Consider the following 25809-nt stretch of genomic DNA (forward strand, 5'->3'; position numbering starts at 1 on the left):
TTCCCACCTGCCACCCATAACCCTTGACTCCCCTGTAGCTCAAATATATGACTATCTCCGCCTTGAATATATTCAATGACTGCGCCTCCACAGCTCTCTGGGGTAGAGAATTCCAAAGATTCAAGACCCTCTGAGAGAAGAAATTCTTCCTCCTCTCCATTTTAAATGGGCGACCCCTTCTCCTGAAACTGTGCCCCCTAGTTCTAGATTCCCCCATGAGGGGAAACATCCTCTCAGCAGCCACCCTGTCAATCCCCCTCAGAATCTTATATGTTTCAATAAGATCACCTCTCATTCTTCTAAACTCCAATGAGTATAGGCCCAACCTGCTCAACCTTTCTTCAAAAGACAACCCCTTCATCTCGGGAATCAACCTAGTGAACCTTGTCTGAACTGCCTCCAATGCAAGTATATCCCTCCTTAAATAAGGAGACCAAAACTGCACGCAGCACTCCAGGTGTGGTCTCACCAGTGCCCTGCACAGTTGTAGCAAGACTTCCCTACTTTTATACTCCATCCCCCTTGCAATAAAGACCAACATTCTATTTGCCTTCCTAATTACTTGCTGTACCTGCATGCTAACTTTTTGTGTTTCATGTACGAAGACCCCCAGATCCCTCTGTACCACAGCATTATGTAGCCTCTCTCCATTTAAATAATAATTTGCTTTTTTATTTTGCCTTCCAGGATAACCTCACATTTTCCCATATTATACTCCATCTGCCAAATTTTTGCCCACTGACTTCACCTATCTGTATCCCTTTGCAGACTCTTTGTGTCCTCCTCACAACTTGCTTTCTCACCTATCTTTGTATCATCAGCAAATTTGGCTACAGTACACTCTGTCCCTTCATGCAAGTCATCATTAATATAGATTGTAAATAGTTGAAGCCCCAGCACTGATCCCTGTGGCACCCCACTAACTATAGTTTGCCAACTGGAAAATGACCCATTTATCCCAACTCTGTTTTCTGTTAGTTAGCCAATTCTCTATCTATGCTAATATATTACCCCCAACCCCGTGAGCTCTTATCTTGTGCAGTAACCTTTTTATGTGGCACCTTACCAAATGCTTTCTGGAAATCCAAATACACCACATCTACTGGTTCCCCTTTATCCATCCTACTCGTTACATCCTCAAAGAACTCCAGTAAATTTGTCAAACATGATTTCCCTTTCATACAATCAAGCAGAGTCAACATGGTTTTATTATGATTCTCTAAATGTCCTGCTGCTACTTCCATAATAATGGATTCCAGCATTTTCCCAGTGACAGATGTTAGGCTAACTGGCCGATAGCTTCCTGCTTTTTAGCTTCCTGCTTTTTGTCTCCCTCCTTTCTTGAATAGGGACGTTACATTTGCGGTTTTCCAATCCGTTGGGACCTCTCCAGAATCCAGGGAATTTCGGTAGATTACAACCAACACATCCACTATCTCTGCAGCCACTTCTTTTAAAACCCTAAGATGTAGGCCATCAGGTTCAGGGGACTTGTCAGCCTTTAGTCCCATTACTTTGCCTAGTACTTTTTCTCTAGTGATCGTTTTAAGTTGCTCCCTCCCTATAGCCCCTTGATTATCAATTATTATTGGGATGCTTTTAGTGTCTTCTACTGTGAAGACCGATACAAAATATTTGTTCAAAGTCTCTGCCATTTCCCTGTTTCCCATTATTAATTCCCCTGTCCCATCCTGTAAGGGACCAACGTTTAGCTACACTCTTCCCTTTTATATACCTGTAGAAGCTCTTACTGTCTGTTTTTATATTTTTTGCTAGTCTAGTTTCATAATCTATCTATCTCTCTTTTTTTAAGTCCTCCTTTGCTGGTTTCTAAAATTTTCCCTATCCTCTGGCTTACCACTACTCTTTGCAATATTGTATGCCTTTTCTTTCAATTTGATACCATCCTTAACTTAGTTAGCCACGGATGGTTCATCCTTCTCGTAGAGTCTTTCTTTCTCACTGGAATAAATGTTTGCTGAGAGTTATGAAATATCATCTCAAATGTCTGCCACTGCTTGTCTACTGTCTTACCCTTTAATCTATTTTTCCAATCTACTTTAGCCAACTCTGTCTTCATACCTTTGTAATTGCCTTATTTAAGTTTAGGAGACTAGTTTCAGACCCAAGTTTCTCACCCTCAAACTGAATTTCAAATTCAATCATGCTATGATCACTCTTCCCTAGAGGCTCCTTTACTATGAGATCATTAATTAATCCTGTCTCATTACACATTACCAGATCTAAAATAGCCTTCTCCCTGGTTGGTTCCACAACGTATTGTTCTAAGAAACCATCCCGAATACATTCTATGAATTCGTTCTCAAGGCTACCCTTGCCAATTTGATTTGTTCAATCTGTATGAAGATTAAAATTGCCCATGATTATTGCAGTACCTTTCTTACATGCCCCTATTATTTCTTGATTTATACTCTGTCCTACAGTGTAGCTACTGTTAGGGGACCTATAGACTATTCTCACCAGTGACTTCTTTACTATTTCTTATCTCCACCCAAATTGATTCTACATTTTGATCTTCTGAGCCAATATCATTTCTCACCACTACACTGATCTCATCCTTTATTAACAGAGCTACCCCACCTCCTTTTCCTTTCTGCCTATACTTCCGAAATGTCAAATGCCCCTGAATATTCAGTTCCCAGCCTTGGTCACCTTACAACCACATCTCTGCAATGGCTATCAGATCGTACCCATTTATTTCTATTTGTGCCATCAACTCATCTATCTTGTTACGAATGCTGCGTGCATTCAGATAAAGAGCTTTTCATTTTTTCTTTATACCAATTATTACCTACTCTGAAACTATTTGCTGGTGCACGGTTATGTTCGTACACTTTGTCTCCTCCTGTGACACTCTGGTTATCATTACGCCTATCGCCCTGCACTATTGCCTTCTCCTTTCTCTTTGACTTTCTAAATTCCACTTTATCTGAACCCTCTCCCCCACTATTTAGTTTAAAGCCCTATCTACCACCCTAGTGACACTTAATCACCAATAACCTCACTGACACCCAGTTTGGGTTCCGCCAGGACCACTCGGCTCCTGACATCATTGCAGCCTTGGTCCAAGCATGGACAAAGGAACTGAATTCCAGAGGTGAGGTGCGAGTAACTGCCCTCGACATCAAGGCAGCATTTGACCGAGTGTGGCATCAAGGAGCCTTAGTAAAACTGAAGTCAATGGGAATTGGCGGGGGGGGGGGGGCAAGAAACGCTCCACTGGCTGGAGTCATACCTAGCACAAAGGAAGATGGTTGTGGTGGTTGCAGGTCAATCATCACAGCCCCAGGACATCGCTGCAGGAGTTCCTCAGGGCAGTGTCCTAGACCCAACCATCTTCAGCTGCTTCAGCAATGACCTTCCATCCATCATAAGGTCAGAAATGGGGATGTTCGCTGAAGACCTCAGTGTTCAACGCCAATCACAACTCCTCAGATAATGAAGCAGTCCATGCCCACATGCAACAAGACCGGGATGACATTTAGGCTTGGGCTGATAAGTGGCAGGTTACATGCGTGCCACACAAGTGCCAGGCAATGACTATCTCCAACAAGCGAGAGTCTAACCACCACCCCTTGACATTCAACGGCATTACCATCGCCGAATCCCCCACCATCAACATCCTGGGGGGTCACCATTGACCAGAAACTTAACTGGACCAGCCACACACATACTGCGGCAACAAGAGCAGGTCAGAGGCTGCATATTCTGCAGCAAGTGTCTCACCTGCTGACTCCCCAAAGCCTTTCCACCATCTACAAGGCATAAGTAAGGAGTGTGATGGAATACTCTCCACTTGCCTGGATGAGTGCAGTTCCAACAACACTCAAGAAGTTCAGTACCATCCAGGACAAAGCAGCCTGCTTGATTGGCACCCCATCCACCACCTTAAACATTCACTCCCTCCACCGTGGCTGCAGTGTGTACCATCTACAAGTTGCACTGCAGCAACTCGCCAAGTCTTATTCGGCAGCACCTCCCAAACCCGTGACACCTTCCACCTAGAAGGACAAGGGCAGCAGGCGCATGGGAACACCACCACTTCCAAGTTCCTCTCCAAGTCACACGCCATCCTGACTTGGAAGTATATTGGCGTTCTTTCATCGTCACTGGGTTACAATCCTGGCACTCCCTAACAGCACTGTGGAAGTACCTTCACCACACGGACTGCAGCGGTTCACCACCACCTTCTCAAGGCCAATTAGGGATGTGCAATAAAATACTGGCTTTACCAGCGATGGCCAGATCCCATGAACGAATTAAAAAATTTAAAAAAAGTACAGAAATGGGAACATTTAGTATTTTTAAAAATCATTCCTGGGATGTGGGCATTGCTGGCAAGGCCAACATTTATAGCCCATCCCTAATTGCCCTTGAGAAGGTGGTGAGCCGCTGCCTTGAATTGCTGCAGTGCATGAGTTGAAGGTACTCCCACAGTGCAGTTCCAGATATTGACCTAGCAACGATGAAGGAACAACGATATATTTCCAAGTCATGATGGTGTATGACTTGGAGGGGAACTTGCAGGTGGTGGTGTTCCCATGCGTCTGCTACCCTTGTCCTTCTAGGTGGTAGAGGTTGTGGGTTTGGGAGGTGTTGTCAAAGAAGCCTTGGCGAGGGAGTGAATTATTAAGATGGTGGATGGGGTGCCAATCAAGTGGACTGCTTTGTCTTAGATGGTGTTGAGCTTCTTGAGTGTTGTTGGAGCTGCACTCATCCAGACAAGTGGAGAGTATTCCATCACACTCCTGACTTGTGCCTTATAGATGGTGGAAAGGCTTCGGGGAGTCAGGAGGTGAGGCACTCGCCACAGAATACCCAGCCTCTGACCTGCTCTAGTAGGCACATTATTTATGTGGCTGGTCCACTTAATTTTCTGGTCAATGGTGACCCCCACCACCCTCCAGGTTGTAGATGTTAGGGTATGTGACAATGACATTACCAAACGGGGTGGTTCTTGACCATCTTGTTGGAACTGGCACTTGTGTGGCACAAGTGTTAACTTGTCACTTATCAGCCCAAGCCTGAATGTTGTCTAGGTCTTCCTGCATGGACTGCTTCATTATCTGAGGAGTTGCAAATGGAACTGAACACTGCATTCATCAGCAAAAATCCCCACTTCTGACATGATGGAGAGAAGGTTACTGATGAAGCAGCTGAAGATGGTTGGGCCTGGGACACTGCCCTGAGGAACTCGTGCAGTGATGTCCTGGGGCTGTGATGATTGGCCTCCAACAACCACAACCATTTTCCTTTGTGCTAGGTATGACTCGCCAGTGCAGAGCATTCCCATTGACTTCAATTTTACTAGGGTTCCTTGTTGCCACATTCTATCCAATGCTGCCTTGAATGTCAAGGGCAGTCACACTCTCTCCTCCCTTTTTAGAATTCAGCTCTTTTGTCCATGTTTGGACCAAGGCTGTAATGAGGCCTGGAGCCGAGTGGTCCTGGCAGAACCCAAACTGAGCATTGGTGAGCAGGTCATGTGTCAGTGTGGCTCAGTTGGTCACACCATCGCTTCGGAGCCAGAAGGTTGTGGTTCAAGTCCCACTCCAGAGACTTGAGCACAAAAATCTAGGCTGACACTCCAGTGCAGTATTGAGAAAGTGCTGCACTGTCGGAGGTGCTGTCTTTCGGATGAGACGTTAAACCGAGGCTCCGTCTGCGCTCTCAGGTGGGCGTAAAAGATCCCATGGCACTATTCGAAGAGGAGCTGGGGAGTTATCCCCGGTGTCTTGGCCAATATTTATCCGTCAAATCAACATCACTAAAACAGATTATCTGGTCATTATCACATTGCTGCATTTTGGGAGCTTGCTGTGCGCAAATTGGCTGCCGCATTTCCTACGTTGCAACAGTGACTACGCATCAAAAAGTACTTCATTGGCTGTAAAGCACTTTGGGTTGTTCGGTGATCGTGAAAGGCACTATAGAAATGCAAGTCATTATTTTTATTGGTTATCGCTCAATAGCATTGTTGACGACACCTTTCATCAGTTAGCTGATGATTGAGATGATGGGGCGGTAATTGGCCAGATTGGATTTGTCCTGCTTTTTGTGGACAGGACATACCTGGGCAATTTTCCACTTTGTCAGGTAGATGCCAGTGTTGTAGCTGTACTGGAACAGCTTGTAGTAAATGCTTTGAGATTTTCCCCACTTCAAAATGTTCTCTCTCAATCTGTTATACATCATTCTCCAGATGAGGAGGAAGGTTGATGGTCTCGATGTCATTCTGTAGCTAGTTATTAAGTGATGTGCAAGAATGGGTTGACTCCTCTAATTTGAAACATTTTCTTTTTGCAGAGGAATTGCATTACCTCTGTTCTGCATCTCCCTGTTCTAGCCAAGGTCAGGACTTGCCGTGAGGGAAATTACAGGCACAAACCTGTTAAGTTGTTTTTATTTAAAATGCCGATTGCTTTGCATGCAGTCCAGACCCTGATGTGATTACAGACGAAAACTATTTTGAATACATTTTCTCAACTCTTCCTGCATTTTTGTTTCCCCCTTTCTTCTCTGGCCTCCTTTTGTTGAAAGCTATTATTTTATTTTAAGTTTTGTCATAGGCACTCGGTATCGGAGAGCTGGCTCCCTATAATTTATGTTGATAAATCCATTTTCCGTAGCCCAGTGGCAGACTTGTCAGTCCAGACTAAGCACTGGCTCATGCATATTACAACCCACATTAAAAGAAAAGTATAACTCCAGGTAAAGTTCTCTTTCATTCATTTATGGAGAAGTAACTGACCTCTGCTTGAAACTTGCATCACAAGCCAATACATTGCCCAGGGTTTGATGCATTGAGGGTCCAGCTATGTAAACTGTGAAAGCAAAACTAGTCATCTATCAAAATGCCAGATCCTTTTGATTTTACAGATGACTCAAATGTGAGGGGTATCTTATTTACATTTTTTAGGAGAAATGTCATAAAAATGCACTAGTATCTGGAGACTGAGTACCTGGGAGTTATTTCTAGACTGCAAACGGAAAGATTTTCTTGCAATGATCCTCAGTGTAGAAATCACTCCCATCAGTCCATTTCTTTATATAAATCTGTTCCAGTAATGCTGCAATTTACTCTTTATTTAGCTGGAGGTGGGTATCCTGGCAGATAGTGGCTGGTGCTTTCCATGATCCATGGTTATGATGTAATGGCTGTAAATCTGAACGATAAATCATTTATATAACTATTTCAAAAATCAATCTTTTTTCTCTCTTCCCTCTTGCTCTTTCTCGCTTTTTTTCTCTCTCTCGCTTGCTCCTTCTTTCTTTTCTCTCTCCCCCTCTCTCCCTCCCGCCTGCTCCTCTCCCACTCTTTCTCCCCCCCCCCATTTTATACCTTTTTCTTACCCCTTCTGTGTGACAATCCACACATTTCTGCATTGCCAAATACAGCTCCATACAAAGTGAATTTTTATGAGCTTATCAATAACTTTAGTTATAACGAGGTATTTTTACATTGACTTATACAACTCCCCTCCTTTGTTATCTTCTTAATAGTTTCACTTTTGTTCTATTCTACCAAGTGGGACTTCTAATTATAAATCTATACTATTTCATACCAATCTCCTGCTTGTAAAAAGGATGATGTATTCGCCGATGTTTCCATCTGCAGAACTTATGAACTAATTAAAGTTCTCTGAAATATATGCACTGAAATGTCCTTTTAATTATGTACTAAACTGACCATTGCTTTAAGCTCAGTCTTAATTCAACTGTTCAACAGGCACTGCATCTAAATTAACTTATACTTATTCACTTAACAGGCTAAAGGTTAATATTACTAAAATATAAAGAGAAATCAATAGCAGTATAACATAAGCAGACTTCAGGACCACCTGATTAACCCTTTCCTTACAGATGGACAATAGCAAAGCTATGATTTTAGTCTCTACTGAGTGAATAGCTGTACTAGGAGCTCTTTACGAGAGGCATGGTGAGCAATGTAGCTAGCTATAAAATGTTAGTCATTTCATTCATCCTCGAGTACAGTATGGATTTTCCATTGAACAGTAGTTTCACCAGTTGAGGCTTGCAGAATGTCAGGGGCAGCTGCTTCCTTCTCTACAATGCAGTCATGATAGGCATCAAACTCTGGACATATGAACATGTTCTAATATCTGGCCTCAAAATGACGCCTTCCAGAGTCTCCAATCTGAGTTTCCTCATCAGCTACATGAGGGACATCTGTTCTTTGCATGGCAGAAAGCAGCTTGCATCCTGATGGTCAACTTGATGTTCTAGATAGAATCATAGAAACTTATGCACAGAAAGAGACCATTTGGCCTGTCGTGCCTGTGCTGGCTCTCGAAAGAGCAGTCGTGCTCAGTCCCTCCCCCTCCCCCTGCTTTTTGTCCGTAACCCTGTAAGTTCTTCATCCTCAAGTACCTGTCCAACTGCCTTTTTAAAAAAAAAAATATATATATATATATATATATATATATATATATTTATGGAATCGGCTTCTACCACCTTTTCAGTACAACTGTTTCAAGGAGACCAGTCCTAACTTTTCCAACCTCTCCTCATAACTGAAGTCCCTCATCCCTGGTAAACCTCCTCTGTACCCTTTCTAATGCCTTTACATCTTTCCTGAAGTGTGGTGTCCAGAATTGTCCACAATACTCCAGCTGAGGCCTAACCAGTGTTTTATAAAGTTCTACGTAGCATGATCTTTTTGCTTTTATATTCTAGTCCTCTATTTATAAACCCAAGTAACCCATATGCTTTTTTTAACCACCTTATCAATTTGCCCTGCCCACCTTTAAGGATTTGTGTATATGGACACCAAGGCCTCTCTGCTCATGTACACTTTTCAAGATTGTGCCATTTATAGTATACTTTCTTTCCATATTAGCCCTCCCAAAGTGCATCACTTCTCCGCATTGAACTCTGTCTGCCATGCTTCTGCCCATTTTACCATCCTGTCTGTCATCTAGAAGCCTAATAACTATCCTCATTGCTGTCTACTACTTTGCCAAGTTTCATATCATCTGCAAACTTTAAAATGCTGCTCCCTACACCCAAGTCTAGGTTGTTTCTAACAATTGCAAAGAGTAATGGACCCAAAATTGACCCTTGGGGAACACAACTGCAAACCACCTCTCGGTCTGAAAAGATGTCCCAAGAGCAGTGCCAAGTGCCGTACCTACTCATCAGGCAATTGCTTAATCCAGATCCTCTATTAAGGGATTTTGGCAAAGAGGCATGCATGTCATGAGGCCAACTTCCCATCCGCAGAAATTGATGGCATATATGTGTAGCTGAAGCCCCCTCTCTCTGCAGCTGTTTCCTCTTTTTCTACAGATCCACTTTGCAGCTAGGTCCTGGATCTCGCAGCTGACCTGGAGGAAGTCCTTCTGTTGCATGCCCAGAGGTCGAATACTTCAAGGAGAACTGGTTACACATGTCTTGTGTATCATAAGCTTAATCTGCATTGGGACTTTGCTGCCTTTGAAGATAAACCAAAAAATCAGTTTCCTCTTCTTGGCATGATCCCAAAGATTTGGTCCAGAGATATGGACATCCATAGATATGGACATCCATTAGGAGTCTCTTCCCTCTCCGCCCCCAACCCAGTACTAAGATGCATCAACAATTCAAACAGATGTCCCCTGTATTTTCCTCAAAGATCCCCTCTTGGGCTGTGCAAAGCTGTAATACCAAACTTTGGAACACCCACCACCATATGCCACTAGTTAGTCCATTGTTAAGATAGTGAGTAGAGTGCACGAGATCCCCAGGCGAGTCTCCCAACAAACCAATACCAAAGGAATGCTGCAATGCTTTTGGAAATGCCTGGAACAGATACTCCAGAGTCCATCTCTTACAGTGCCATCCAACACATCATTAATGAAGGCGTTGGATAAAATGAGTTAAAGTAGACATCTTGGCCTCCCTCTCTTGAGAGTTGGGTTCGATGATTAATTCTGCCTCTATCCTTCCACAGATCTTTGAGCTGGAGCAAGGCCTGGTTAAAGTCTAAGACTTGGCCATGTTCTGGCATAGCTTCCATCGCCTTCATGAGGGCCACATGAGGTCATGGCCTTAGGAAGAGCGATTTAAAAGTATTGCAAGTGGGTTCCTCTGAGCCTTGAGACATTGTGCAATCTGGAATAAAGCCATAACCTGCCATACACCTTCCTCACGAGAACAAAATCACATCTGTTCCTTTCTGATTACTACTCTGGCCTCCAGACCATTGATTATACATAGGATTACATAGGATACACGGCATAGAAACAGGCCATTCGGCCCAACCAGTCCATGCCGGTGTTTATGCTCCACTCGAGCCTCCTCCCGTCTTTCTTATCTAAGTCTATCAGCATAACACTCTCTTCCCTTCTCGCTCATGCTTGACTAGCCTGTCCTTAAATGCATCTATACTATTTGCTTCAACCACTCCCTGTGGTAGCGAGTTCCACATTCTCACCACGCTTTGGGTAAAGAAGTTTCTCTGAATTCCCTGTTGGATTTCTTGGTGACTATTTTATATTAATGGCCTCTAGTTATGTTCTCCCCACAAGTGGAAACATTCTCTCTCTATCCACTCTATCAAAACCTTTCATAATTTTAAAGACCTCTATTAGGTCACATATACCCCTCAGCCTTTTTTCAAGAGAAAAGAGACCCAGCCTGTTCATCCTTTCCTGATATGTATACCCTTGCATTTCTTGTTAATCTTCTGTGCACCCTATCCAGTGCCTCTATAGCCTTTTTATAATATGGCAGCCAGAACTGTACGCAGTACTATAAGTGTGGTCTAACCCAGGTTCGATACAGGTTTAGCATAACTTCCCTACTTTCGAATTTTATCCCTCTAGAAATAAACCCTAGTGCTTGGCTTGCATTTTTAATGGCCTTCCTAACCTGTGGTGCAACTTTGTGATTTGTGTATTTGTACTCCGAGATCCCTTTGTTCCTCTACCCCACCCAGACTCGCACCCTCCAAGTGATAAGTGACCTCCCTATTCTTCCAACCAAAATGTCACATCTCACATTTGTCTTTGTTGAACTTAATTTGCCAATTATTTGCCCATTCTGCAAGTTTATTAATGTCCTCCTGTAATTTGTTGCAGTCCTCAGTATTGACGATATCTGCAAATTTAGAAATTGTGTTTTTGATTCCAAAGTCTAAATCGTTAATGTAACTTGTGAACAGCAGTGGTCCCAGCACTGATCCTTGTGGAACACCACTACCCACCTTCTACCACTGTGAATAGCTACCCTTTACCCCTACTCTCTGCTATCCGTCTTGAAGCCAACCAGCAATCCATTCTGCTACTTGTCCCCTGACTCCGAATTCTCTCACCTTATTCATTTGTCTATTATGGGGCACCTTATTGAAGGCCTTTTGAAAATCTAGATACATTACATCTACTGCATTACCATTGTCTACTCTGTTACCTCTTCAAATAATTCAATAAGGTTGGTCAAACAAGATTTTTCCCTTTTTGAAATTTACGCTGACTATTCATTACTATTTTTGTTTCTAGAGGTTCTATTCTCATTTAGTAGGGATTCCATTATTTTTCCTACCACCGATGTTAAGCTGAGTGGTCTATAATTCCCTGGACATGTTCTATCCTCCTTCTTAAATATAGGTATTACGTTAGCTATCCGCCAGTCCTCTGGCACTACACCTTTTTCTAACGAATTATTAAATATGTGTAGTAATGTCTCTGCTATCTCTTCCCTTGATTCTTTTAAAATGCGTGGATGCAATCCATCCGGACGAGGGGTTTTATCCTGAGTTTGATTAGTTTATTTAATATATCCCCTTTTTTTATTTTAAATGCACTTATCTCATTACTCATCTCATCATCCAATGTCATGTCCACCTGATATATCTCCCTGGTAAATACCGAAGCGAAATAATGATTTAATATTTCTGCCATCGCCCTATCGTTACCTGTGGTATTGTCCTGTCCATCCCTTAATGGCCCTATTCCCATCTTGACCTTTTTTATTGATGTGCCTGTAAAATATTGTACTATTTTGTTTTATGTTCCTTGATAATTTAATTTAATCGTTCCTCTTTGCCTTCCTAATTTTTTTTGACTTCTCTCCTAATCCCTTCATATTCTCTCTCATGTTGCAACAACTTGAAGAAATACCTTAAAAGCCATTGATCGTTGATTCCTGGGTAGTTACTGGGCTTGCACAAGCAGCCCCCTTGTAGATGGAAACCGCAACCGAGCTCTGGAATATTGAAGATTTGCATGCCTCAAACAGAACTCTATTCTGCCTCAAAAAAGGGCAGCTGCAAGGCAAGTCAGTAATTTCCCCCCCCCCCCCCCACTTCACCGCCTGTTCAAAGTGGGCTCAACACTTGTAGTGGCATATTTCTGGTAGTTTCCGCATACCTTCATAATCTCCAAGATGGATGGATGGATGAAGTGGTTGGGGAAAAAAAGAAAGACTTGTGGACCAAAGAATGATGGGCCTTAATTACCCAACTCAATAGTTGGTTTGGAGACCCTATTATGGCAGTGAATATGGCTCAAAAATTAGATACAACCAAGGAAAGTGCAGACAAACCAAGTAATTTTGAAGCTTCTGCTAAGAACACATGACCTTAATAGCAAGCTGCAGTTTATTGAAACTACTGATTTATAATAAAATATTTGTTAAAAATGTGAAACTGATGTTTTTTTTTTTTTTTTGTCTTCAATTTGTTCATTTGCAGGTAAATCAGGGTGAAATAAATCTAACAAAATGCCGCTGTTCAAATCACACAAAAGTCCAGCAGACATAGTCAAAAACCTCAAAGAGAACATGGCGATGCTGGAAAAGCAGGATATTTCAGACAAAAAGGCCGAAAAGGTATGTACTGGTGCTTGAAAAGGTGTTGTCATGTGGAAGTAATCTTGTTCAACGCATGGGAGGAAAAAGCAGTTGAGTGTAGTTGAAAGCTGACACAAGAAATCAACCAGTATCTTTGTCCTGTCATAATCAAAGTGCCAATGTTCTACAATTGAATAATTAATTATACTTTTATGTCAACATTTAAAAATATTTTGTTTGGGTTTCATGGAAGGAAAGAATTAACATTTATATAGCATCTTTCAGCTGATGAGTTGCTTTCGAAGTGTAAGCAAGTGAGGCAGCCAATCTATGCACAGCAAGGTGATAAATGACCAGTTATTCTGTTTTGGTGTTCGCTTGAATATAACTGTTGCCCAGTACACCAGGAGAACTCCCATCTTGGAGTAGTGCCACAGGCTTCTTTTATGTCCAGCTGAACAGACAGAACTTCTGTTTGTTTGAAGTCTTATCTGAAAGATTACACCTCTGACAGCACAGCAGTCCCTCAGTGGTGCATAGATTATGTGCTCAACTCCTGGAGTAGGGCTTGAAACCACTGTCTTCTGTCTGGCAGGTGAGAGTGCTACCACGGAGCCTGGCTAACAAATGCAAATACTTGGATGTTCTTCAATGCTCAAAAAAGAAATGCCAAGGGTTTGAAATTCAGCTGTATGAATACTAGAGTCAGCTATTTTAACGAGGCATTAATTCATTTATTTAAATGGGTTAACATCTGAAGTTAAAATAGTGAACAAAATAATTGCATGTGCATATGTCACGCATTCATATGCTAATGTTTGCATAGTGCAGTCAAGATCTTGAATTTGGGCAGGATTTTAAAACATTAACATGTGACCGAAGGATTGGAAATGCTTACCATGATTTATTTATTAGTTTGGTGCCAGCTATGTATTACTGCTGGCATCTCCCTGCTTTGTAACCAGTTCATTTAAAAATATATATATCTTTGTTTCAAGGCATAATGTGTTTAGGGATTGCCTATTCGTAAGATGCATCAAACCACTCCTGTTTAAAATTAGATTTCTAAATAAAGTGTCATGGAGCAGAGCATGTTGTTGAATGTAACAACTAGTTGCTGCATATTCAAGAATGTTGCTCTGTACGTTCCAGAAGAGAAACAGACAGGCTTTTAATGCAGAAGTGCTACCATACAAAACACAAGCTCCTAGAGCAAGACATATGTACATTTTGTGGGGTATTACTCTTTGCAGTCTTTTTAGGGTGCGGGAGCATATTTAATATCAATCATTGATGCAGTTCAAAGTGCATTCACTGAAAGTACTACACATTTATTTCAATGTTCAGCATGGTTTTGTGCACGTTTTTAGTGGATTTTAGAAGGTATGGGGATAGTATTGAATGCTAGTTTGGAAGCTAGCATTCAAGTTTGCATGCAAGTTTGGAAGCTTTCAGCTAACCCATAATTATGATACTGAGATGTAACTAAAACTACATGATGAAAGCACTGTGCGGTGGGTTTCTTAAGTTCATCATTGTTTTGTCTATGTCAGCTTGGCTCAGTTGATGGCACTTTTTAGTCAGAAGGTAGTGGGTTTGAGCCCCACTCCATACTTCTAGACTGACACTGGCAGGAAGTGCTGCATTGCCAGGTGGTGCCTTCCCTTAACTGAGATGTTAAATCGAACTCCCCCTTCCTGCTCTGGTAGTTGTTAAAGAACCCATTTAAAGAAGAGCAGGGAGTTCTCCTGGTGTCCTGATCAATAATCAACCACTTAACCAACATAACCAGATTAACTGGTCATTCATCTCATTACTGTTCGTGGGACCTTGCTGTGTACAAAATGGCTGCCTCGTTTACTCACATAACCGTACTGCATAACACTCATTGTATATTATGTTCCTGGAGAAATTTGAGACACAAGGCACTATAATAGCTGTTATTTATAAAGGCTACTATAAACTGTTGACTTACTTGCCATTCCCCTAAAATTGTATGCGTGAACAAGGCTGTGTTGCCAAAAGAATGTCTAAAGTTGATGTATATAGTAAATTGGCACAAAGATTGCACATCAGATTGCAGTTGATCTGGTAATCAAATATTGTCCTCATTTATTTAGATATTAGAAGCTAACAATTCCACTTATTACGAACATATCTCAAATTGATATTATGTGTTTAGAGAAGTCTTCAAGCATTTATCAGTCCAATTTTTTTATTACATGGAATTTGGGGAATTTTTTTCCAGTGATGTTTCAGGGATTGAATTCTGAGATTCTATCCTTTTTCCACGAAAGCTGTAAATCAGTGACCTTGGTCCTTGCAATTTGTATTTTGAGACTGGTGTATTAAGAGCAAGAGTGGTAGGATGTGAATTCAATCCTACAGCTGCTCATGCATTGAGCTCCTAATCTCAACAGGGCAGTCTGGAAAAGAGGGGCTTGCCCAGAGGGCGAAGGAAAAATTGACTGAGCTTGTGCACCTCCCAGCAGCTGGTTCAGAAGCAGCATTTGAAAGAGAGCGTTGGAGTAGACCCCTCAATCTGTCATTTTTCTCAGGAAATTGTGTTTGGTATCAGGGAATCTTAAAAAGGTGAAGAAAAGTTATTCTCAATGTTGGGGGGTGGGGAGAGAGTAATAGAAAATTTTGATTTTTTTTTAACGTTACTGGTTAAAATCCCAGAAGATGCACTTATTCCCATTTTGAGGCTAAGGAGCATCTCCCAAATTTCCCAGGCTCCTGGAACTGGTATATTCCTGTCTCTTGAATGGCAAGTCACCTGGCCCGTGATTAGCTTTCCTTTTGCTGCTGGCATTTTTAATGCTGTTGCTATCGGATGCTTTAAGGTGGGGCTGCAGTCTTTCTAGACCATTTAACTGCTGTTAAAATGAATGTAGTGGCAGGAGTGTAAATGAATCAAAAGAAGGATGGGTGCAGTTAGCTTGAATAGTTCCTTTTTGGAACTGCTGATGTGAATGAATGAACTAAATTGGCAGAGAAAGTTCATGGCTTTTTGTTAGTGACTTCTATAATTGTACATAATAGAAAAGAAAAGTTGTTTGTGGTCTGTCAGTATACAAAAGTTTCCACAGAGTAAAGAAAATGAGTTGAAATGTGAAATTTCTCATCCTTTAGAATGTAGCCCTCAATTCTTGTACTCAGACAAGAGTTCTAAAAGTGCTTGCTTGATTCAGAATTGGATAAATCAAGTTTCGATAAAGTTTTAAACACTTTGCCTGAGTTTTATAAGCATTCCTAAATCAACTACATTTCCTTTACATAAAAGGGTTTCTGGTTTGTTTAAGTTGGTGAGTAACACATCTGCTTTTTTGACCAGATATGGTTTTGCAGACTGATGGCGGCACTTACCGTGATCACTGTATTTCACTGGGCAATTATTATGGCCTGGATAATCGCACATTGTTTTGACAATATTGAAGTGGTGCGGGGGAGAAAGAAAAACTTAACATGGCAATGGGACAGGTATAACTAGAAATAATAATTGCTACTGTATGTTTCTAACAGGTTTGACCATATAAACTGAAGTGAAAGAATTTGTTTGTAAATGCCAGAACACCAGCCTGAAAAGGCTTTCTGCAGTCACGGTCAATTAAATTTGGAATGTAATTCAGTCTGTAATTTAGAAACTGCTTTTTTCAAAAAAAACAAACATTTTTTTTAGGTAAAAACAGCTTCAAAGTTATCTATGTATAAACTGCAGGTGTTTTTATTTGTGTGCGTGCGTGCGTCCAGTTCGTTGAAAACATACGTGCGGCGCCACTTAGGGGGGCACAGTGGCATAGTGGTTAGCACTGTTGCCTCACAGCGCCAGGGACCCGGGTTCAAATCTGGCCTCGGGCGACTGTCTGTGTGGAGTTTGCACATTCTCCCTGTGTCTGCGTGGGTTTCCTCCGGGTGCTCCGGTTTCCTCCCACAGTCCAAAGATGTGCAGGTTAGGTTGATTTGGCTATGATAAATTGACCCTTAGTGTTAGGGGATTAAATACATGGGGTTACGGGGATAGGGTGGGATATGTGTCGGTGCAGGCTCGATGGGCCGAAATGGCCTCTATCTGCACTGTAGATTCTGTGATTCTGTGATGTGCATAATGTGGGTCTTTTCTGACCCTTGGAATGTTTAATTACAAACTCAAGGGACTAGGAAACTCTGCTGCAGCAGTCTTGAATATTTTTCTATTGTAAATTTGCTAAACTCTAATTTTGTATGTCGTCCTTAACACTTGCGTTAGTGAAGCGAATACATATACTGTACACCACTTGGAAGTCGCAGACCATGTTACAATGTAATTTCATTCTTTTAAGAAAATGTTACTTTAAAACAAAATCCACAATGTTTTTTGGTATTTCATACTATTCTATTGCAACAGACCCACCGTTGTTGCATTGATGATAATTGGGATTCAAAGTCAGGTGGAGTTGCGGAGCTGCTTTTGATCTAGATGCCTAAAATTATGTACGATGGATATGAACAATAATTTTCTGAAAATTGCAAAATGAACCATTTTACAATGATGAAATTTTGGATTAATTTTGGTAGTGCAAGCAGTGGACTCCCAATTTAAACATCCCCCACTCTCTCTCTCTCTCTCCTCCTTTCTGCTCTCGCCCGCCCCCCCCCCTCTCTCCGCCCGAGAATGAAATATTAAACCTTCCCTAAAGGTGTGGGCTGTTCACTGCTGATTCAACAGTGTTCAGCTCCACAATACCTCCAATAATAAAAAATGAGAACAAATTAAGTTTAAGAAACCACATTAAATTATCCATCTCCCGAATTTAAGATTGGGTGGATGGGGGAAAATTAATGGTAAGCAAATTTCACCCCCTGGACAAAGTTGATGACTGACATAGCTGTTCCATAGATAATTTGTCACTCATTTAAAGAATATGATCAACACTGGAATCTGAGTAATGTAACACAATTGGCCATATATGTCCTTGAAGCTGTTTGGTTTTGAAAGAAAAGATAACTGGCTGGAGTTGATAAAACTTATACCGAAAGATTAAAATTAAAGATGTCGATTGTTGGAATAGAAAATTGTTTTTTTTAATAGAAAAATTAGTTCTCCAGAAAAATGGGGAATAAATGGGAGCGGAGTATAAAAGTTGGGTGAGTGGAATTCACCGCCTTGAGTAAAGCTTTCAGATTTAATTGAAACAATGTTAAAGAACTTGTAATCTATTTTTAAATGGGTTGCTGACCAAACAAATGTACAATATTACTTTGTTTCTATATTACGGTTGGTGGCTAGAAGCTTTAATGTAACGACTTGGGAATGCTTTCCTAAATCACTGGGGTCTGGCAAATGAAAGTGAATTGCCCTAATTGTACCCCCTAATATAGTCTCTGTGTACTTGTTCCTGAATGAAGAGGGCTGCAGAGTCTGAAAGGGGATTTTGTATTTGCTGAGTGCTGATAAAACTGTTTACATTGTGTATGTGGCCCAGAAAAGCATGTGACACATGCTTACCTTGCATGTGGGGAATATAGGATTCATGAAACTCCACTCATTTTAACTATATTGTACAAAAGTGATAGCCTGTTCTATGAAGAGATGATGCTGCATGTGGAGTTGTTGAATGCGATAGTCACTTGATAAATGAAGGGCTCTCTAAGTATGATGGGCTGAATGCCTCTTTTTATTCAATGCTTTTATGTTGTATGTGTGAATTTTCTCTCCCCACCCTCATCTCATGCAAGTGCTGACGACTGGGGTGCAATTGAAAAAGTACTGGTAGCATTCTGATATCTTCTCCAAATAACCATTCTTTCTGTGAGCTTAGACATAGTGTTGTGAGTCTCTAAATCCTGTCCTCTCCTGATGTGTGTACTTTCCAGCAGGGTTGCTGGATGGCAGTCGCATTCAAGACATTTTTCCCTGCCTTCCCCTTTCCCCTCCTCCCTAGCCTAGGTTAACTAAATCACCTCCATTTCAAAGTTTGAAGATGACACAAAACTTGGAAATGTAGTAAACATAGAAACATAGAAGATAGGAGCAGGAGTAGGCCATTTGGCCCCTTGAGCCTGTTCTGCCATTTAATGAGATCATGGCTGATCATCCAAATTCAGTACCCTGTCCCTGCTTTCTCCCCATATCCCTTGATCCCTTTAGCCTTAAGAAATATATCCAACTCCTTGAATATATTTAATGAATTGGCCTCAACTGCCTTCTGTGGTAGAGAATTCCACAGGTTCACCACTCTCTGGGTGAAGAAATTCCTCCTCATCTCAGCCCTAAATGGCTTACCCCTTATCCTTAGACTGTGACCCCTGGTTGTGGACTCCCCTGCCATCGGGAACATCCTTCCTACATCTAGTCTGTCTCATCCTGTTAGAATTTTATAAGTTTCAATGAGATCCCCTCTCATTCTTCTAAACTCTAGCGAATATAAGCCCACTCTCTCCTCATACGTCATGCCTGCCATCCCAGGCTCCAGCGAATATAAGCCTAATCGACCCACTCCTCATATGTCATTCCTGCCATCCCAGGTATCAGTCTGGTGAATCTTCGCTGCGCACTCTCCATGGCAAGAACATCCTTCCTCAGATAAGGCAACCAAAACTGCACACAATACTCCAGGTGTGGTCTCACCAAGGCCTTGTACAACTGCAGCAAGACATCCTTGCTCCTGTACTCGAATCCTCTCGCTATGAAGGCCAACATACCATTTGCCTTATTAACCGCCTGCTGCACCTGCATGCTTATCTTCAGTGACTGGTGCACAATGACACCCAGGTCTCCTTCACTTCCCCTTTTCCCAATCTATTGCCATTCAGATAATAATCTGTCTTCCTGTTTTTGCCACCGAAGTGGATAACCTCGCATTTATCCACATTGGGCAGATGCATGGCAAATGCAGTATAATCACCCAACCTGTCCAAATCATACTGGAGTTTCTCTGCATCCTCCTCACAGCACACACGCCCACCCAGCTTTGTGTCGTCTGCAAACTTGGAGATATTACATCTAGTTCCCTTGTCGAGATCATTAATATATATTGTGAATAGCTGGGGTCCAAGGACTGATCCCTGCGGTACCCCACTAGTCACTGTCTGCCACTCGGAAAAAGACCCGTTTATTCCAACTCTTTGCTTCCTGTCTGCCAACCAGTTCTCTATCCAAGACAGTACCTCACCCCCAATCCCATGTGCTTAACTTTGCACGCTAATGTCTTATGCGGGACCTTATCGAAAGTCCAAATACACCACATCCACTGGTTCTCCCTTATCTATTCTACCAGTTACATCCTCAAAATATTCCAGTAGATTAGTCAAGCATGATTTACCTTTTGTAAATCCATGTTGACTTTGTCCGATCCTGTCACTGTTTTCCGAGTGCTCTGCTATTACATCTTTTATAATGGACTCTAGCATTTTCCCCACTACCGATGTCAGACTTACCGGTCAGTCTATAATTTCCCATTTTCTCTCTACCTCCTTTTTTAAATAGTGGGGTTACATTAGCTATCCTCCAATCCATGGGAACTGTTCCAGAGTCTATAGAATGTTGGAAGATGACCAGCAATGCATCTACTATTTCTAGGGCCACTTCCTTAAGTACCCTAGGATGTAGATTATCAGGCCCTGGGGATTTATCGGCTTTCAATCCCGTCAATTTCCCTAACACCATTTCTCTACAAATACTGATTTCTATCAGTTCCTCCCTCTCATTAGACCCTATGTTCCCTGACATCTCTGGGAGGTTATTTGTGTCCTCCTTTGTGAAGACAGAACCAAAGTATGTATTTAATTGGTCTGCCATTTCTTTGTTCCCCATTATAAATTTCCCTGATTCTGACTGCAAGGGACCTATGCTTGACTTCACCAATCTTTTTCTCTTCACATATCTATAAAAGCTTTTACAGTCAGTTTTTATGTTCCCTGCAAGCTTACTCTCATACTCTATTTATCCCCCCTTAATTAATTCCTTTGCTGAATCCTAAACTGCTCCCAATCCTCAGGTTTGCTGCTTTTTCTGGCCAAATTATATGTCCTCTCTTTGGATTTTATGCTGTCCCTAATTTCTCTTGCTAGCCACGGTTGAGTCACCGTTTTTGTTTTATTTTTATGCCAAACAGGGATGAACAAATTCTGTAGTTCATCCATGCGATCTTTAAATGTTTGCCATTGCCTATCCACTGTCAACCTTTTAAGTAACGTTCCCCAATCCATCCTAGCCTCATACCATCGTAGTTTCCTTTATTTAAATTCAGGACCCTAGTCTCTGAGTCAACTACTTCACTCTCCATCTTAATGAAGAATTCCATCATATTATGATCGCTCCTCCCCAAGGGGCCTCGCACAACAAGATTGCTAATTAATCCTTTCTCATTACATAATACCCAGTCTAAGATGGCCTGATCTTTAGTTGGTTCCTCGACATATTGGTCCAGGAAACCATCCCGTATACACTCTAGGAATTCTTCTTCCACAGTATTGTTACTAATTTGGTTAGCCTAATCTATATGTAGATTAAAGTCACCCATGATTATTGCTGTGCCCTTATTGCACGCGTCTCTAATTTCCTGTTTAGTGCCATCCCCAACCCCAGCATTACTGTTAGTGGGAGTTGTATACAGACCCCTAATGTTTTCTGCCCCATGGTATTTCTCAGCTCTGCCCATACAGATTCCACATCATCAGAGCTAATATCCTTCCTTTAGGGTAGTTTTTGTCTGATTCTGAAGTCTTATCGTGACCTGGCAGCGGAGGGGGGTGCGGGGATGTTCGGGAGAGCTGATATTACTTGGTGGTGAATCAGATCTGCCAGGTAGTGGATTACAAAATGTAAACAGAAAATGCTGGAACTACTTAGCAGGGCAGGCAGCATAAGAACATAAGACGTAGGAGCAGGAGTAGGTCATTTGGCCCCTCGAGCCTGCTCCGCCATTCAATAAGATCATGGCTGATCTGATCTTGGTCTCAACTCCACTTCCCTGCGCGCTCCCCATAACCCGTCACTACCTTACCATTCAAAAATCTGTCTATCTCCATCTTCAATATATTCAATGACCCAGCCACCACAGCTCTCTGGGGAAGAGAATTCCAAAGATTCACAACCTTCTGAGAGAAGAAATTCCTCCTCATTTCTGTTTCAAATGGGTGCCCCCTTATTCTGAAATTATGTCCCCTAGTTCTAGATTCCCCCATGAGGGGAAACATACTCTCTGCATCTACCCTGTCAAGCCCCTTCAGAATCTTATATGTTTCAATAAGATCCCCTCTCATTCTTCTAAACTCCAATGAGTATAGGCCCAACCTGCTCGACCTTTCTTCATAAGATAACCCCTTCATCTCCAGAATCAACTTCCTGAATCTTCTCTGAACTGCCTCCAATGCAAGTATATCCTCCCTTAAATAAGGAGACCAAAACTGTACGCAGTACTCCAGGTGTGGTCTCAGCAACACCCTGTACAGTTGCAACAGGACTTCCCTACTTTTATATTACATTCCCTTTGCAATAAAGGCCAACATTCCATTTGCCTTCCTAATTACTTGCTGTGCCTGCATGCTAACTTTGTGATTCATGTACAAGGACCCTCAGATCCCTCTGTACCTCAGCATTTTGTAATCTCTCTCCATTTAAATACTAAATTGTTTTTTTAAATTTCCCCTACCAAAGTGGATAACCTCGCATTTTCCAGATTTTTGCCCACTCACTTAGCCTATCTATGGGGGAGAAATTCAGTATCATCTGTGGAGAGAGAGAGGAGTCTTTCTCCACAGATGCTGCCTGACCAGTTGAGCATTTCCAGCATTTTCTGCTTGTATTTCAGATTTTCGGCATCCGCAGTATTTTGCCAGTGGATTGCGAAACATGTGCACATAAGCCTAGGCTGTGACTTGATGTCACAGCGATTAATGCCAGGGATGAGGGGCTGAGGGGGATTTGGTGGACACAAGGGCATTGAAAGCTTGAAGCAAGGCAGCTGTTTAGCGGAGCAATGGAATCGGTAATGCTGTGGTGGGGCAGATGATGGGGAGTTGGACGCTCGAGGTGGTGCTAGTGAGAGGGTTGGGTGTGCGTAGTTTTTTTCCCCCCCATAACAAATGGTGAGAATACAGATTGGAGACAGGCAGGGAATTGTAGGTGGCGAAGGAGATAGGAAAGTGATTGGAAATGGCTTTGTCAGTAATTGACCTATCATGCAATGGTGGGTTAATCTGGGGGAGTGAGTCAGGGTGGTGAAATCAGAGGGGAAGTGATTGGGGGGGGGGGGGGGAGTAGGAATTTGTAGGCTGAAGTCTGCAGATAAGAGTCATTTTGTGTGCAGGCTAGAGGAGGAGAACAGGAAAGAGATTTGACCAGAAAATTGCCAGAGGGCTTGGGAGGGTGGTATGGCATTAAGCCAAGTTAGTGGTTTGGGCGTGGAAAGCTTATGTGGGCGGGGTAGTCTCTGTAAGGAGAGAGCGTTTGAGATATTACAGATGTTGTAGAAAGGAAGTAAGAGGCCCTGTGTGTTTATACGCAGAAAAATTGTATTTTTTTTTTACACTGTCTACCTGTGTGGGTTTCCCAGCAGTTTGGTGATGTATTTCTGGCTGTCAGACACCTGACTAACAAAGGAACTGGGGCTGGTAGAAACATAATTAGATCTTGTTATCTGCGATACAAGCAACACCGATAGTTTATTATTTTATAATTGTTTTAATTGCAGGGGGAATTTTTTTCTACTTTTCAGTTCTAATGTTGGAGCAAAGCAGAACTGAAAAGGGGTTGGTCAGCTTTATATCTTTAACCAAAAATGTCTTCTGTTTAGGGTGTGTCTTGCCTCTTTAGTGTTCTTTGCATGCTCTTGTTTAAAATAGCATGTGTGTGCAGTATCACATACTCACTTGCATCTGCCTGATAGAACATTGGTGCAGAATAAATGTTCTGTGCCAGGGGAAGATGACTGCTAATTAATCCCAAATGATGACGATGATGTTCAGTAACTTTGGGGAGGTGAGAATGACAAATGTGGGCGGCAACCTGGACGTTTTAAACTTTGAACATGCTCAAGTCAAAGAAATAAAACTCTGCACTCCACCCTCATTTAAAATGTAATCCACAGAGCTACATAGTTTCCTCCTGTGATGCTGAATACCATGAAAGTGGTGAATCTAACTAAAAGTACACTGAGAGTATTTTTGATGTACAGGAAACTTTTTTTTAATCTGGCACCGACGGGACCAACGTGGTGCCGGTTCATCAAAAATTCCGGATAACCGAAAGCTATAGTAAAAGATACGGAGAGATGAGAGCTCCGTATAAAGCAACAAACCCTGTTGTTTAGCAACAGGTTCAGAACAATGGCCACAAGTTCCAAGCGTCTCTGTAGCTTAGCAACAGCTGCAGCCACACCCTTGCACAGCAACAGATCGAGGAAGGCAAGTACAATATGAAGTAAAGCTTACCTGAACCTACGCCTGAATTTTGCCGGTTAACCGAGATTTCTGGTTATTTAGGTGCCGGTAAATCGAAAGTTTCCTGTAACTGTTTTATCCCGCTCCTCTCCTGAAAGCACTGATCCCTGCTTGGGAGTGGTTTCATGGGCACTGGCAGCCCTCCATGGTACCTCATCAAAGTGACCATTGTTCATCTGTGAGCTGAGACCACGAGTGTTGGTAGGCTATTTGACCATATGGTTGTCACAGCTGAGCTTGAGCTTCTCTTCACTTGACTTTCTCGCACTTTTCCTAAGCAAGGATGCGGTGGCCGGTTGTGCTCGAAGCTGCCATTGGTTCAATTAATTTGGTACACTAGCACGCAGCAACGGGAATGGTAGCGTAGTGGTAATGTCACTGGGCTAGTAATCCACAGGCCTGGATTAATGATCCAGAGACATGAGTTCAAATCGCACCACGGCAGCTGGGGAATTTAAATTCTGTTAAATAAATCTGGAATTAAAAAGCAAGTATCAGTATTGGTAACCATGAAACTATCGGATTGTGGTAAAAACCCATCTCGTTCACTAACCGCTACAAAACATAATAAGAATGAAACCGAACGGACCACCCGGCATCCACCTCTGCACAGGCTATGGGCACTGCAACGGCACACCCAGCCCAGTCAACCCTGCAAAGACCTCCTCACCAACATCTGGTGACTTGTGCTAAAATTGGGAGAGCTGCCCCACAGACTAGTCAAGCTAACATAGTCATACTCACAGAATCATACCTTTCAGCCAATGTCCCCAACTCCTCCATCATCCCTGGGTATGTTCTGTCCCACCGGCAGGATAGACCCACCAGGGGTGGTGGCACAGTGGTATACAGTCGGGAAGGAGTGGCCCTGGGAGTCCTCAACATTGACTCCCGACCCCATGATGTCTCATGGCTTCAGGTCAAGCATGGGCAAGGAAACCTCCTGCTGATTACCACCTACTGCTCTCCCTCAGCTGATGAATCAGTACTTGTCCATGTTGAACACCACTTGGAAGAAGCACTGAGAGTAGCAAGGGCACAGCACGTACTCTGGATCAGGGACTTCAGTGTCTATCATCAAGAGTGGCTCGGTAGCACCAGTACTGACTGAGCTGGCTGAGTCCTGAAGGGCATAACTGCCAGTCTGGGCCTGCGACAGGTGGAGAGAGAACCAACATGAGGGTGAAACCTACTTGACCTCATCCTCACCAATCTACCTGTCGCAGATGCATCTGTCCATGGCAGCATTGGTAGCAGTGACCACTGCAGTCATTGTGGAGACGAAGTCCCATCTTCACACTGAGAACGCCCTGTGTGGCACTACCATCGTGCTAAATGGAATAGATTCAGAACAGATCTAGCAGCTCAAAACTGGGCATCCATGAGGCGCTGTGGGCCATCCGCAGCAGCAGAATTGTATTCCACCACAATCTGTAACCTCATGGCCTGGCATATCCCTCACTCGACCATTACCACCAAGCCGGGGGACCAACCCTGGTTCAATAAGGAGTGTAGAAGAGCATGCCAGGCGCAGCACCAGGCGTACCTAAAAATGAGGTGCCAACCTGGGGAAGC

General features: G+C 42.5%; 1 protein-coding gene across 2 annotated transcripts in view; it reads left to right on the forward strand.

Annotated features, from left to right (window-relative positions):
• cab39l (calcium binding protein 39-like) overlaps nucleotides 1-25809 on the forward strand; it is an 89877-nt gene that overhangs the window by 13928 nt on the left and 50140 nt on the right. For both annotated transcript variants that reach the window (XM_086006440.1, XM_086006441.1), the window contains exon 3: nucleotides 12713-12849. In XM_086006440.1, coding sequence (XP_085862566.1) covers nucleotides 12742-12849 — 108 coding nt within the window. In that variant the 5' untranslated portion in view covers nucleotides 12713-12741. The remainder of the gene's footprint in view (nucleotides 1-12712; nucleotides 12850-25809) is intronic.

This window comes from Somniosus microcephalus, chromosome 14 (assembly GCF_052327205.1).
Source record: "Somniosus microcephalus isolate GS21.2 chromosome 14, FLI_Smic_1.0, whole genome shotgun sequence".
Lineage (NCBI taxonomy): Eukaryota > Metazoa > Chordata > Chondrichthyes > Squaliformes > Somniosidae > Somniosus > Somniosus microcephalus.